This window comes from Pithys albifrons, chromosome 11 (assembly GCF_047495875.1).
Source record: "Pithys albifrons albifrons isolate INPA30051 chromosome 11, PitAlb_v1, whole genome shotgun sequence".
NCBI classification, from domain to species: domain Eukaryota; kingdom Metazoa; phylum Chordata; class Aves; order Passeriformes; family Thamnophilidae; genus Pithys; species Pithys albifrons.
In genome coordinates, this window is record NC_092468.1 from 12,023,911 (window position 1) to 12,038,929 (window position 15,019).

The 15,019-nt window shown below is 37.6% G+C and overlaps 1 protein-coding gene across 1 annotated transcript in view; it reads right to left on the reverse strand.

The window, feature by feature from the left end:
- SLC9A9 (solute carrier family 9 member A9) overlaps positions 1-15,019 on the reverse strand; it is a 164,962-nt gene that overhangs the window by 125,284 nt on the left and 24,659 nt on the right. Inside the window, 2 exon segments of the mRNA XM_071566866.1 lie at positions 2,387-2,492; positions 10,475-10,590. Coding sequence (XP_071422967.1) covers positions 2,387-2,492; positions 10,475-10,590 — 222 coding nt within the window.

Consider the following 15,019-nt stretch of genomic DNA (forward strand, 5'->3'; position numbering starts at 1 on the left):
TTGAGGCAACACAAATCCATAGGAAAATGTCAGGTAGCTGGTCCTGCTGCTGTCCTTAAACTAAATGATAAACAGTGCAGGAAAAAGAGTGGTGGGAGGGAGAAGCTGAAGGAAAGGAGAAAGCTCCATCTACCCCCTTGCTGGCAGCCAGCCACACTGCCCTCACCTTGCCAAATTGCCACAAGGGCTGTCCCTCTTTTCTCTGCTGACTTCCCTGCAGTGAGTCACTCCTGCAGACATTATCCTTCCTATTCTGTTAGATAATGAAAGACATCGGATATTTTCTTGTTCTATTTTCTGCTTATCATTATGTAGTGTCCTAAATCACTTATTATTGCTTTTCCAGATTTGTAAACATTATTCTCACACCTTTTTAAATAGACCTCTATTACTGTAATTATTAACATGTGTTTGCACACAAGAATGGTATGGGTTAAAGAGAAAAAAATAGCATTCTTCATTTAAACTCAGGTTGGTTTAGTGGGGTGTTAATGACCTGAGGCTGACATTATTAACAGTATATCTTTACTTCAATTGCTAAAGGAAGGAAGATCATATTAGATTTCAGAAACGTATTTGTGCAGAATAGTGAAATGTGAAACAGATGATGCCACATATTCTCTTCAGTCTCTGCAAATGACTACAGAAATCAAAGTATCAGTCACACTGAATATACAAAAACTCCCTAAACATTAGTTTTCCAGTGACAAGAGATTCTACAGTAAAGATCTGTAATCTCCCACGTACAGCAGAGAAAACATGAGAAGGAGATAGGCTGAGGCTCATAACCTAGACCTGAGTACTGTGAGGAGTAGAGTTTGGAAACTCGTGGAGCATGTTCTGTCTGATTGTACTTTCTAGATTTGCTTTGCAGTTGAGTTCACCTTTGAACAGATCTGTGGGGTTTAACATCATAGCAACTGAAAACTAGAGACACTTAAAACGCTCTGGGTCCCCTTGAGTTGATTACGGCCTTACTGTTCCTCAGTCTGGGAATCTTGCACTAACAGATGAAGACTGAATGAGCTGCAAATGTCTAGGTCTCTATTAAACAGCACCAAGGGAGAGAGAAAAAAATCCCAGACTTACTGTCACCTACATGCTTCTTTCCAATTCTAATGGCTACTTTAATGCTTTTCTGTCTGTTCTCTCTACCAAGTTGTCTGGTCTTTGCATAGTTTTCCTTTTGAGCATTTTATTTCCTCATGTGCCAGATGCTCTCCTAAGTGACACATTCCAGCCCCAGTCACTGGATGTGACAGCCATGCTATATCTAACCCTGAAATGCTGTGCTCAAGACACTTGACAGTGTTTGAAGATATTACTCTTACTCTGAAAACAATGTGAGGAGTTTAGTGTGGGTGGATGTAACTAGACTGATAATTGGAGAAAGATAAATTAAATAAGTATTCACTATTTCTTTAATTGTGAAACAAGTTTGGTCGTGTTCTGGTTGTTGTCATTGTTTGGGGTTTTTTTTGGTAGTTCTAATATTATAACTCCATGGGGTTTCAAACAAAATATAAACCTCAGTCTTTTAACAACTGCAAAATCTGTAAAGTTATCTTTTCTGAAAGATATGATAAATCCTAGTTCAAGAGACCACGTTTTAAGGAGAAAGGTGGCACTGAACTGAGGCTTACTGTGAAGCATCTTCAAGCATGCTGGAGAACTGAATTTGACTTTGCAATTCTGTTACTTTTAAGATGATCTGAGAGGATTATTTTTATTTCTAGCAAAGCTTCGGGAATCATATAATGCACGTAGAGTGGAGTTGAGATCCTGTTAATCATGTACTTAGCATCTCTGTTTTTAGGACACCACATACTTGTGTCATTTTGGCCCATCATTTGTGATCTGTCTGAGGATTCCCCAAAAATAAAAAAAAACTCTATATAAATTTAAGATAATGTTATCAACTGAAGCTCTCTCAGCTTCAATTGGCAGCAGTAGGTATGCTGAGCTGCTGTGTACCACTTTGTGGTTTTAATCTTGGAAAATAAAAGATTGCAAAGAATAAAAAAGAACCTGTCTACAATTTTATAGTTGCCCTATGTCCCAGGTGCTCCTTTAGGATTATTTTTATAACTTACCTTGTTTAGATGAGAAAAGGAATCATATTAAATGAAATTTACACATTTTACAGAATATACTGCTTTCTAGGCTGAAGAACATGAAGTAAAAATTGCATTCTGGATACAGTTACCAATAACAATATTGGAATTCTAGTGTTCAATAAACCAAGAACAATTAAAAAACTACATCTCTGTAACAAAATATTCAAATGCTGTATCTATGCCTGCTCAAACTCTATCAGTGGGAACTACATCAGTAAGTAAAGCTAGTAATTATCTCGCCAAGTCAGGAATGGAGGGGGTGCACTTACTGTGTCAGCACGATAGCCACAGCATCGTTTAGGACACTCTCTCCAAACAGGAGAGTGTACAAATCTGTATCCACACGCAGATTATGGAAAATAGCAAGAACTGTCACTGTATGGAAACAAAGCAAAGTGAGTTGTTATTCTCATATTCCTCTGGTAGTTCAAGAAATAAAGCAATGTTAGAGTATGGATTTTGAGAAGTCCAGTCCTATTTATTGCCTAAGTGGTTAACAGTAAGTAAAAAGGGATCAACTGAAGTGTGTAAGATCCTTAAATCCATCAAGTCTCTGAGTATTGGTGCTTCAGCTGAGTTAGGAAGAAGCTTTCTCTCTCACATAGAGAATCATGCATAAATGAAAATGGCACAGCATGTTTCACTGTGCATAAGGGTCTGTGATCTTGTGACTACAGAAAAACAAGGGTGCTGAAAAAATGGGCTTTGCCATGGGTTTTGTGTGTGAGGAGTAGTGGTTTACCTGTGTTTAGAAGGATTTAACAACACTTATCCCTCTGTTATGCTTGTTCACTGAAGAACACACACAGTAACTTACCCTGTCCTGAACCACCTTCTCCTTGGATGGAGCACATGTGCAGTCATGTAGCCCTCCTGTCCAGGTCAGCATGTCTGACACCTGTGACCCTTTTCCTGCAGTGTGTCATTAATTAAGTTCCTCCCTTCTCCATGTGTTATATCCTCTATTTGATTTTTAGTTTACTAGTGTAATAGAGAAAAACCAGTGTATTGAATTGAAGTGCAAGTCTTTCATCCACCAGTCCTCAGGGGCATTTAGACGTTTGGCTGATATTCAGGGAATTATGTCCGACAGACATTAACTTAGGCCTTATCTGTGTTATGCCTCAGTTTTCCTACCTGCAAACAGGGTATCACGGTCCTTCCCAAGACCTACCTGGCATTTCATAATCTCCAGCTGAAGAAGACTATCTGTGTTCTGTGTTGGTATTATTTTCTCTTTGCATGGGTGAAGCAGAGCTTTCTCTTCTCAAACAGAATTTAATGTAAAGGCTCTCAATTACTTGTATGGTTAAAAATTACGTGGTAACTCACTGCTTCACTGGTGCTCATTCTAGTACATAATTGTGCAATTGACTCAGTCCTCGCAGCCCAGGAATCCCAAAGATTAGGAGTCCAATTCCCATCTGACATTTTAGAAATGAAAATTATATACATTTATATTCTCATGACTGATAATACACACGAAAACAGGAATGGCTGATTATGCTTTGATTTAATAATATTTCTTGGGAATTTGAAATCATGACTGCTAAGATCTTCTAAATGACACTTAAATATCTATGTAATCTAAAAATCTGTTTATAAACCCCAAATAGATTTTCAGTGCTCCTGTGAGATTTTATGTCAAAGTGATCTCTGTTGATGTGTTATCTTTGAAGAATTTTGGAAGTGTTATTCTACAAAAGACAACTTAGGAGATGTGTGTAGCTGAACATTTGCTGATGTAGCTGTATTCAAATTAGCTAGTTATATTTAACCATCCTGGTAACCTCACCCGTCTACTCCCACTGCAGCTATAATTTAAACTAAGAAAAGCGTTCTTTCCTCAGAATAGCTCAAAGGTGTAGGAAGAGGTTTTATTGACAAAAGATATTTTCTTGGTTCACCAACATCTATATTCAGGTTTTTTCCTGATTAGCAATGCTGACTTAATGTGCTAAATGTGGACCCAGTTTAGTGTCCTGTTCTTTGATATCATTGGCATAACAACCGACTTGCTTTCTGAAACTATTTGCCACTTTCAGCTTTTGCTTATTAGCTAATTAGTTTGGGCTCTCATTAATAGTCCCTGTGAAAATGATAGAAGGAAAAGTAAACAGTAATCAGAGCTGGTGTGTGTGCGGCAGGCCAAGCCAATTAGACAGATGCCTACACATTCCTCTTGCCTCCTAACTAAACAGCTTTCTCTTCTTGCATTCTCCTCTTGCATTCTCTCCTAACCCTACCTCAAAAATGTCACTTAAAATATTTTCAAATGAAAGCAAAGTAATAAAGCAACACACTAATGCATTAATTTCCTCTTCTGGGAAAGACTCCCCAGTATATCCAGTTCTCAGAAAGTATCTTCTATTTAAAATGTTTTTCCATTTTCAGTGAAGGTTATTGGATCTTCTTTACAGCATTGTCTGTCCCTGACTGAAGGATTTTGGTCTATGTTCTGTCCCTGTGTTTGTCTGGCCCAAGACACAGCAAGGTTCAGCCACACCTCTGCTGACACATTTTTATCTGATCTCTGTGCTGGTTCCACAAGGCCCAGAGGAGACTAACTTGCTCTTCGGTATTCATACACTTTCTAAATGCAGTTATTCCTGAATGATGTCTAACCTAAATCTCCCCTCTTGCTCTTCAAGTCTGTAATTTCCATTCCTAGCCTCAAGAGACACTTAAAATTTGTCACATTTATTCTGTTTTTCTTTCCAGCAGCATTTTGCCTATTCAAAGACTCATTTCAGACATCTCCTCCCTAAACTGACTCACTTCTTTCAATCTCCTCCCTTTAGTAAGAATTTCTTGCCTTCTAATCAGCTCATATCTTCCTTGAAATACAGTGCCCAAAACCAGATCCCAATACTGTAGTTGACAACTGCTGTCAAGAAATAGAATGAAACGATGCTGTAGAACATGTTATTAAATCCTGTTTTCCTTTTTTCACTATGTATTGGTACTTGTGACTCATTTTCAGGTTGTAAACTTGAAATCCATTTCAGAAGTGAATGCTCCCTTATCTGCTATATATGAAGTTGTTTTTTTCTAAGTGTGTGTTTATCCTTCTCTATTTTAAGTCATTACAGGAGTCATATTGAGTTTTAATTGTGTCTTTCAAGGTGTTTGCAATCTTCTTTCAGGGTAATATTATACATTAAAAATCACCCCATGTTGCGTTAGCCAACTCACTAATGAGTATTGTAAATAGGATGTGCATAACAACAGAGAACTGCAGAATCTTTGGCACTCCACCCTGTTTAAGAGCTCAGGGAAACATTTGCACCTTGTTTTGACAACCACCATCTAGTTAATTCCTCAAGATCATATTTGCCTTCATTAGTAATGAGAATCTATGGGTATAGGTCTGAACGGACATGATAAAAGGGACATGAGATTCTGCTGTGGAAGAAAGTTGATTTAAATTGCTCTCTGGATGGAACAACACCCAAGGAATAGTCATCAGGTCCAAAGTAGACACATCATGTTTTGTCTGATGGATGACTTTAAAACTCAAGGGAATCAATTTTAAAATAATCATGTGCCAAAGTAACTTATCTAATCAATGAGAACTTGAGTATCTAAGTAAAGATCCCTGCATTGTAGTTGACATGGGCTCTCTGGCTTTCTGAAGACTCTTCTGAGGGGCAGTAAGTATGGCTTGGGTTTTGTGTGGGAACTACTCAGAGACTTGTATAATTCATTAGATATAATAAGTATTATAAATATACCAAACTACTTTTCATTAAACTACACAGCAAGTTTTCATCTCTTATTTCAGTGTAAGCATAGGAGGACAGAGATAGAGACAGGTAATTGGGGGAGCACAAATACCTTTTGTGGCAGTAGAAAGCTGACACAAATGGAAGTAACATGTATCAGAGCTGCTGACCCAGAAAGGGTTGTGCCCTTCATTTAAAAACTCAGAAACTGGAAGCAGGAAATAGTCAAGCATTTAAGAATTTCACAGTACTTGTCCAGCAGAAATCTGATGCACTTCTTCCTTGACTACATGGACTTGGGTAACATCTGTTAGATGCTAAGCCTAACGTGATTGTAATTGTACCCAAGTCATAACAAGTGTCTGCAGAGCTGTTTTCTGAAAGGTGTCTTTTGTCATATGTAGAAACAAATTGGCTTGTTATTGATCCTTGTTAAAAGTATTTGTGACTGAAATATCAGTAAACTACAACACCTAAGCTAACTGTACCCAATGCTATTTTGCTGTTATGGTTAAAAATAATAAGGAAACTCAGAAAATATATGAGATCATTATATAAAGCACTGGTATTATTGTACCTCAGTCTTCTGACCAGAACTATTAATATCTTTCTCATGGACATAAATTCTTTTAGGAGGGCAGTAGCAAATGGGAAGAAAATAAGATGAGAGAAGTCTAACTTATATTTCCTGTATTTGTCTAAAAATAAAGATTCCAATTTAAGTTCTAGTCTCTTTTCCCTATTAATGTCACACCACTCATAGATTAATTTAGTGGTGAATAAGAAGAAAGTATACAAATATTTTAATTAAACCTACGTTTATAAAGTCTTACATAACAGTATATGAAATGCATTGTGTGTATTTGTATATTGTGCTTCTTCACGCAAAATCCTTTGAAACTGCTCTTTCTGATAAATATCCAATTTTATCAATAACAAGAGCAGTGTAACCCACAGCTCCAGTTCAGCTGTAACCATAGTAACTTCAAATAGGGAAGAGCCTTGTGATTATCAATGTGACCAAAGGTAAGGGAGTTGATATAGCTCAGAAATAGCTGTGCTTCAGCAAGGCCTTGTAAAGTAAGTCTGTTTTCTATACTGCAAATGTCAGAAGTTAAAAAGGAAGTGCTAGAGATGTCTTTGGATGGGAAGGTCATTGCACAGAATGTGTGAACAGCAGCAGCCAAGACAAACCACAGTCACAGTGTTTGGCTGGTTTTTGGTAGCAGAGGTAGAGGTCAGATCTTTACATTCACGTGCCAGTTTTGTCCTGTCCATTCTTTCATGACAACCACTAGCCCCCAAGGCAGGTGTTTGCTGGGGCTCATTGCTGAGTCTGCCTTCCCCCACAGGTGTAGCTGCTGCCACAATACCCGCTCTGTGCTCTCATGTGGGATGTTTTCATCTCTGCTCAGGGACCAGGAGCTCCACTCTCCACCCCAACACCTTCTCCACACTCTCATTGCTGCTCTTGATCCCTTCCAAGAGGCTGGAGCAGTTCCTCCCTCTGTTCTGTTACACAGGGAGGAACTGCTCCATCCCCTTGGAGGGGATCACAGCAGAGTCAGGTTATGTTAGAACTCAAACCCCAGTACTAACACAAGGAAACTGTTTCAACAGTGAAACAGTAAAATCTGTGCTGTTTTACACAGATGAAAAAACAAGAAGTTATGATTTCCCTGACAACATGATAAATTATGCCTATTGATCAGAATAAAGAAAAATGTAAATACTGGTCTCATGTTTTAAATCAAAGACAAATGAAGGAACAATTTGTGTATTTTAAAATTCTATTCCTTTAAATTAAATCTCTCAATTGAAGTCTTAAAATGAGAAACTTTTTCTACTGAAAAAAGTATTGGAAAGAAATATTCCCTGTAAAACAAATTATTTGGTTGGAAGTAACTTTGTTTTGTTCCCGAAGTTTCTAACTCTCCTTTCTAGAGGCATTAAAGTTCTTTTGAGGCATCCCAAAGTATCACTGATGTTTAGGAATCACAGTCTATAATGCAAAACACAGTCCCAAGTATATCCAGTCATAAATTAGTTTCTTAATCTTAGTTCAAGAGCTGGTTTTCTATATACAGGAACACACAGCATTTAAGAGCAACTCTTCTGAATTATTTTTATGCAAAAATACCTAGATTAAAAATCTTCAGATAAACTTCAAAACTAAAACCTACAGAGTACTATGAGATTATTTCCTTCTTAACAATACTGGCAACTTTAACTGGCATACATTTGTTCACTGCCCTGCTAGAAAAAGCCCTTGTTTAACACATAAACATCTACCAGACACTTTATTATTGCAAATACAGAACACTATCAAACCAACTTCTGTCAAGTCAACAGATCAGTTTTGAGCATCTTTTGAGAATTAATTGCTTTCCACAGCCAAGGGAAATGAAATCTCTTTTTGAAATGAGTTTATAATCCTACACAGTGAAAAGTTAAATGAAAAATCATATAGCAAATCTGACAGGAATTCATTATTTCATTTGAAGACACTAATTTATTGTTCTAGTTATGTTTGTAATGCTGACAACATTTTACCAAAGGTTTCTTTAAAAAACCCAAAGCAAAACCTAGATGTCACATATAAAATCATTAGACTGGTTATTTTATGCCCTAATATGTATCAGTCCTCTGTGACACCATGTTTTACCTGATTTTGGAATGCCAGTGAGCTCTTTACATGGCTTGAGATTGTAATTCACTAGCAAATCCTACAACACAATGAAATATTTTCAGCAGTGTCCACCATTTAATGAATGAAAAACTTATTTCCAAATTATTTGAATCTTTGAAAGGTTGAAATTTATGGATAGGACTAGTGAACACATGAAACAGTTGTGCGTAGATAACAGAGGGAGCAAGACTGAACATTAAAAACCCTCTTAGACAGTCACAGACACTATATAAGCAGAGAAGTAATTGCAAACAATGTTAATCAATGGCTGCTTGTCACAGTAAAAGCAGTTTTCTCAACTGCAGCATTAGCTTTTAGAGTCTGTTTAAAACTCTGGGAAAAGTAATCCTTGTCACTTCTTATTCCTTACAGTGTAAGAGGAGCTTCTGTTTTGTTTTCTCTTCCCCCCTCCCCCCTCCCTGCCATGATTGTTCCAGATTGATCAGTGGGGATTTAATACTGTTAAAATCAGTGCATTTGTCTTATACATTACTCCTCATAAGTCAACATATTCACTGTTTGTGAAACTAAATAGTATTGGACTGGAAAATGGGAAAAGAGACTAAGCCAGCTGGAAAACCCTATTCATAGCACAATCAGGAAACATACTTGGAAACTGTTAAGGATCCTTTTATTCCATAAGCAGTTCCTTTTCCTAGGTTTTCCTTGTTCTTTCAGTTTCCATGTTTTTCTCTTGCTCTGAGGATAGGCTCCAATCATGTGCTGAATCTTATTGATGTAGCTGCGTGATTTTATAAGTGGCAGCATATTGGATGTTTGGATTAATTTGAGAATATCAACTTGATGCAGCTTTTGCAGCAATTTGCAACAACTGCTTTTGCTGAAGTAAATTGTTTTATACCATCAGAATGATAAATCACAAGCCCAAAGTCTTTTGTTAAACATTGAAAGTTCATTTAAAGAAAAGAAAAAAATTTAGAGAACAATATTACTTTTTCTCATTTCTTTTAAAAGCCATGATTTTGAAAACTTTATTCCTAATTTTCTCAGAGAAGGTTGTCAGGGGTAGTTAACACTAATGCAGTATGTCATGTGCTTCACAAAATGTTTTCTGCTCCATTTTCTGTAGCAGCTCAGCTGAAAATTTTGCAAAAATCCAATTTATCCTTGCAAAATTTGTACTTTGTTCCAGCAGATAACATATAGAAAAGTTCTTTTTTCACCTTCTCCTTCACTGTTGTCCCACAGATGCAAGTAGCAATACTTTCCTTTTAAAATCTGAGTACTCTTATGAACATTTTCAGCATAACAAAACCTAGAAAAAACTATGAAACCTAGGCTAGCTTTGACATAAGTCATGTTCTGATTAGAAGGATAGACTAGAAACTGTCCAGACTTCCCTTTAAATGTAAAGAATTCTGTAATTCTGGGATTCCAGGTTTGACAGGGTCTGCTTCCCAGAGTTTGCTCTAACTTTGTGCTTTGAATCTCATCTGCGAATTCTAGTCAGACTGTTGATATCTGTTTTTCAGAGTTGTATTTATATGAACACTGCATTCAAACTGTAACTGATACATTAAAACCAGTATTTATAGGGCCAAATATGCATGCTTTGGTCCCCATATCTTTAAACTGGGTTAGATCACACATGGATGGGATGTCTCCCATGGCTGGGAGGCTCCAGGTTACAGCAGTTCTCACACAGCGACCAACAGGGAGCAGTCCTGAAGATCAGAGGACATTTTCCTAATCTTTCTAGCAACTTCAATTATACCATTTGTGAGCTAAACCAGCCACTAAAAGAAACACAAAGGATCTCTGTATCTGGTTGGAGTTATGATTATCAGAATACCAGACATTTAGCAGCTCTGGGAAGAAAAAATCAAGAACAGAGACTTTGAACGTTTCTATGGCACTTGCTGCTGTTATGTTCTTATTTACTTTTCTCACTTTTGAAAAAGTAATTTATTTTAAATGGTTACCTGGATCTGTGGCAGACATCAGTGATCCAAAAAATAAACAGTCAGTGAAGTGGAATTCCCATTGCTTTAACTGGCCGATGTGTACCATGGCCTTCACAAAGCCGTACATTATCAACCTGTCAGAGGAAGGATAAGTCAGGCAGTCAGATAGAGCATTTAACACTTATGCTCAATTTACAACATTAAACAGGTTCTTATTCTCTTCAGCTTATTTTCAATTAATGTATCATATGAATACTGAACATCAACTGTTATCATGTAAAAGTTCTATTTCCTGTTCAACTGTCGAATACTGTATTGAAATGCCAGAGACAATTCCAAAGCAAAGGCTTTTCTGAATAATTGTCATCTGCTGGTAGCAGAGGACAATGGTTTGAGTTGTTTATTTCTCAAAAGGAAAGATAATGTAAATTTAAGAAGACATTATTAAGACTAATTTGTCTCATGTAGAACATTTAAACAAAGGCAGTTCCACTATCAGCTCTGTGGCTTACTCTAGTATTTCTAAATTAATTGTTTTATTCCATCAGCTTTTAAATGTTAGCTGTACTCAAAGTTCCAGATAAAGTCTCCAAATGAGACATATTTAACATCTCACAGTGACAGTGAGGCAACAAGCTCACACTTCAAAATGCACTGCTGCATCCTCACTAGTTTCATAGGAAATGTTATCTCAGGTTTATATAACTAGGCATTGCTATCTGAGATGTGCAGTCTACTAAGAACCTTGAAATACCTAGAAGAAAAAGGATATAGTTGTTAGAACAGATTTTTACAATTTGTGTGTTTCTAGTCTAGTTAATAATAAACCCCATTGCATTCAATACCTTTTCCATAAACACAACACATAAATTGACAACTGTGCTCTTCTAACCACAGCCTTTAAACCATTCATTTAATACATGTCCATACTGAGCTATGTTTTGCCCTCAGCTAAACTCTTAAGGTGTTTCTGAAGCCACAGAAGTACAGGCGATCTGAGGGAAAGATAAAGTGCTATTAAACAGCCTGAGAGTTAATTACAAATTGCTTTCAGATACTTTACCAATTTTACTGTATTCCACTAGGAGGAAGCAGACTGGTCAGCACAGCAGTCCCCAATGGTCCTGAGTATCTCTGTGCATATTTACATAAGCTGCTTAGCTAATAGGTCACCACCACTTGCCCTAAAACAATTTTTCCAGCTATGGGTCTCCTTGATCGATCAGCTCACTTTACATTCCCAAAAAATGAAGACTCAAGACCCTGCAGTGAACTTAGTCTTTTTATCTCCATCACAAATTTGCCAGCTTTAAGGAATGTGTCTTTCAAAAACTGACCGGTCCTTCTATCCCAATTTGCAATTGTCTCAAAAGCCAGAGCAATGGAAGTGAGTGCAGGGATGCCTTTTAGAAATAATTGCCCAAACCTGCTTGCAGTTTTGACTAGAGATACTCTTTTTCCTCATCTTAAAGATATTTTAAAATAATAATGAAACTAAGTTCTGACTATTTGGAAAATTTAATAATGATAATTGTACATATTGAAAAATTGGGTCTCAGTTGGATATCTGAGCTCTCAATGGTAGTGATATTACACATGATCCAGTCCTACACAACAAAACTGTTCTGAAAATTTCTCAGTTGAACTTAATAATAGTTTGGTGCTGCAAGTAATATTTGTGAATAACTGATTGGTCATGGATTTGGAATGTTACAATTAAGTAATACAACAGAAGAATAAAACTCAGATGGGCCTTGGTGTCGGAGACCTGACATTTTCTACAGCCAAATATATATTTTTTTAAATGTGGGAAGGAGCCCATCAAGCTAGAGCAAGTATTTTGCCACTTCAACGGGAAAAGAGAGAAACATGAATGTAATGAAACACAGGATAATTCAGAATTTTCCAGATTATGCAAGTCTGGAACTTACAAAGTGCCTCATCTCTAAAAAATGCTACATAGAATGCTGTCATTACACAGTAGAGGAGACATCACATAAATATTTGAGTTGCTGAAGTAAGAATCTTCTTCTGGGAAACTGAACTTCAACTACCATAATTTCCAATATGAATCAGCAAGAAAACCACATAAATCCTCAACACAAATACACAAAATAAACTTCAGACTGACAAAAATCGAAGTAAATAACAGACACTGAAGAACCAGAACAAAAACTCTGCAAGGTTTTAATTATCCTGGTCATTGACTTGTCCTTACATTTTTGAAGCTGGACTGAATTTTGCCGGTGTGAAAAAGAGGGGAAAAATCTCCATTTGTGAAGGGTCCAAGTTTTTTACTACCACAGTTCTGCTGCTAATAATCTTCTGTTGCTGTGCATTGAGGAAAGGAGTTTGGAAAGCACCTTGGCTGGCTGGGTACTTTCCAGTGAATTTGTTTATAAAGCTGCTTTCTAGGAAGGCTACTCTGGGACTGGGACATTCTTGAACTAGCAGCTGTTTACATGTAGAGGAGGAAAAAAAGAGAACCCCTCCTAAGGCCTTTACAGAGTAATTACTACACACAAAGCTATGGCAGGTTGGTTTATAGAATGCTGCTTCTTTGATAAGTAACTGCATCCTCACATGGAAGGTAAAATGGGAAAACCTATCAGTTCTAAAAGAATCTACTCCTAATTTAAAGCTGCAGGGGACATAATTAGAATGTAACAGAACCTGCTAAGTGAAGATGTACAACACACATTGTGTCCTCAATACAGACAGCCCCATCTGCCTGATGATTTTATCAGTAGTTGTATTTCTTCAGTTTTGCTATTCATTGGATTATCACTGCTGAATCTCACTAAGGGTCTTTATTGTGTTAAAGGTTTTAAAAGCATAATTCCTGATTTAAAGTGTTTGTGTAGTTATGCTGTGTAGCATGGAAGAGACTTGTAATGTAAATCTTTCTTGCAAAATATGTTTTTGAGTCTGCAAAGAATTTTTCATCTCATAGTCTAACTCCCTAAAGAATCCTACTTTATCTAGACGTGATTATCTTTTAGCTGGAAGCCAGTTGAACACAGTTAAAGATTGTAATCGTGCAAGGAGAGGATGAAAAAATATTTCTTCCATACATTTCTTCCTTTTCACGAGGAATAGCAACATTAATAAGCCAACAATAGGAAAAGTAGATGATTTTATTCTTGCCTATATATGAAGTGACATAGTGATTGAGTGATACTGTAATTGAAATAAAAAGTCACTTGTCAGAAGTTAAATGTATGATGAAAAAATATAAAGAGTAGAGATGAAAATTAAATATTCATTCCTTTATTTTGATATTTCTACTTCTATCATACCAATATATTTCTGTAACTTTTTCCTATGCAATGGAATGCTTCACATCGTGTTCTGGCTACAGTGATCCATTATTTCAGGGTGCTCTATGTACTAGTGCATCCTTCTTTCAGTCATCTTATAAATCAGTTTTGCCACTAGAAAAGGTAATATCATAGGTTTTTCTTCAAAAACTCATTTGCTAACTAATCAAAGCAGGAGAAAACCTCTCTGAAGTTTGTCAGGTAAGAATAAACCAACAGTAAAGTGACCTTAAGTTATTCTATATAAAACACACAAGATAAAACCCCCTCAGGCTATAAAAACAACTGAGAGATCAGAAGAGAATCTGGCTTTCCAAATGCACTGCACAGCCAGTCACCTGGGGCACAGTGACTGTCCGAGCACTGAGTGCCGGAGCTGCACACAGAGCCTGAGCATTGCTGGCTCTGACACAGCCCCAGCGAGCACAGCTGGGCTCTGGGACACAGCTGGGCTCTGGGACACCACTGGGCTCTGGGACACTGGTGAGCTGCAAAGAGCTTTCACTGAGCACTGCCAGTGAGCAATGAGAAAGATCTCCCCCCGAGATTTTGTTTGTAGTCACAGATTGTCTTCTGTTTGCTTCTTAAATCAGAAGCTGTGATGGGAAGGCTGAATAGAGAGAAACATGCATTACACCTCAGAGATATGATGTGTGTGGGTATGGGTGAAAAGGCTGTTTCACTCACCATGGTCTATAGGTAGCTTGGCTTGTTAGGTAGGCCTGTGGTATTGGAGTTTAGGGAATGTGAGAGTTGTTTGGTCAAAAAAACAGGTACTGAATATAGATAAAATATTCCAGCTCAGGTTTCTCTATCAGTCAGTTTGGGGTAACTGGTAAAAGAAAAGTGAAGAGACCTGAAATAGGCTTCAAAATATTTATCTTAGGTTCTATAATGCACCTTTGCTGGTACAGAACCACAGTGAGTGCCTGTCCCTGTGCTGGCACGGGCAGACACCAGTTGCACACGTGTGCAGTGCTGGCCCTCAGCGGACTGCAGGGCTGCGACAGGCTCAGCTGTCACCCCTGTGTCCCTGAGGACCAGCGCTGGGGTCACACACTCACTGGGTCAGCAGCCCCAGCTGTGCCCTTCCACCAGAGAGCCCAGATGTTTCACTTTAGGAAAGACCAGCCAGGTTTGTGGTTGATGCTTTAAGACTGGCTTGAACGAGACTATGCAGGATGTCCCAGTGTCTGAGCTTTTGTATAATTAAAAACAACCTCCTATGGATTTGTACCCATGA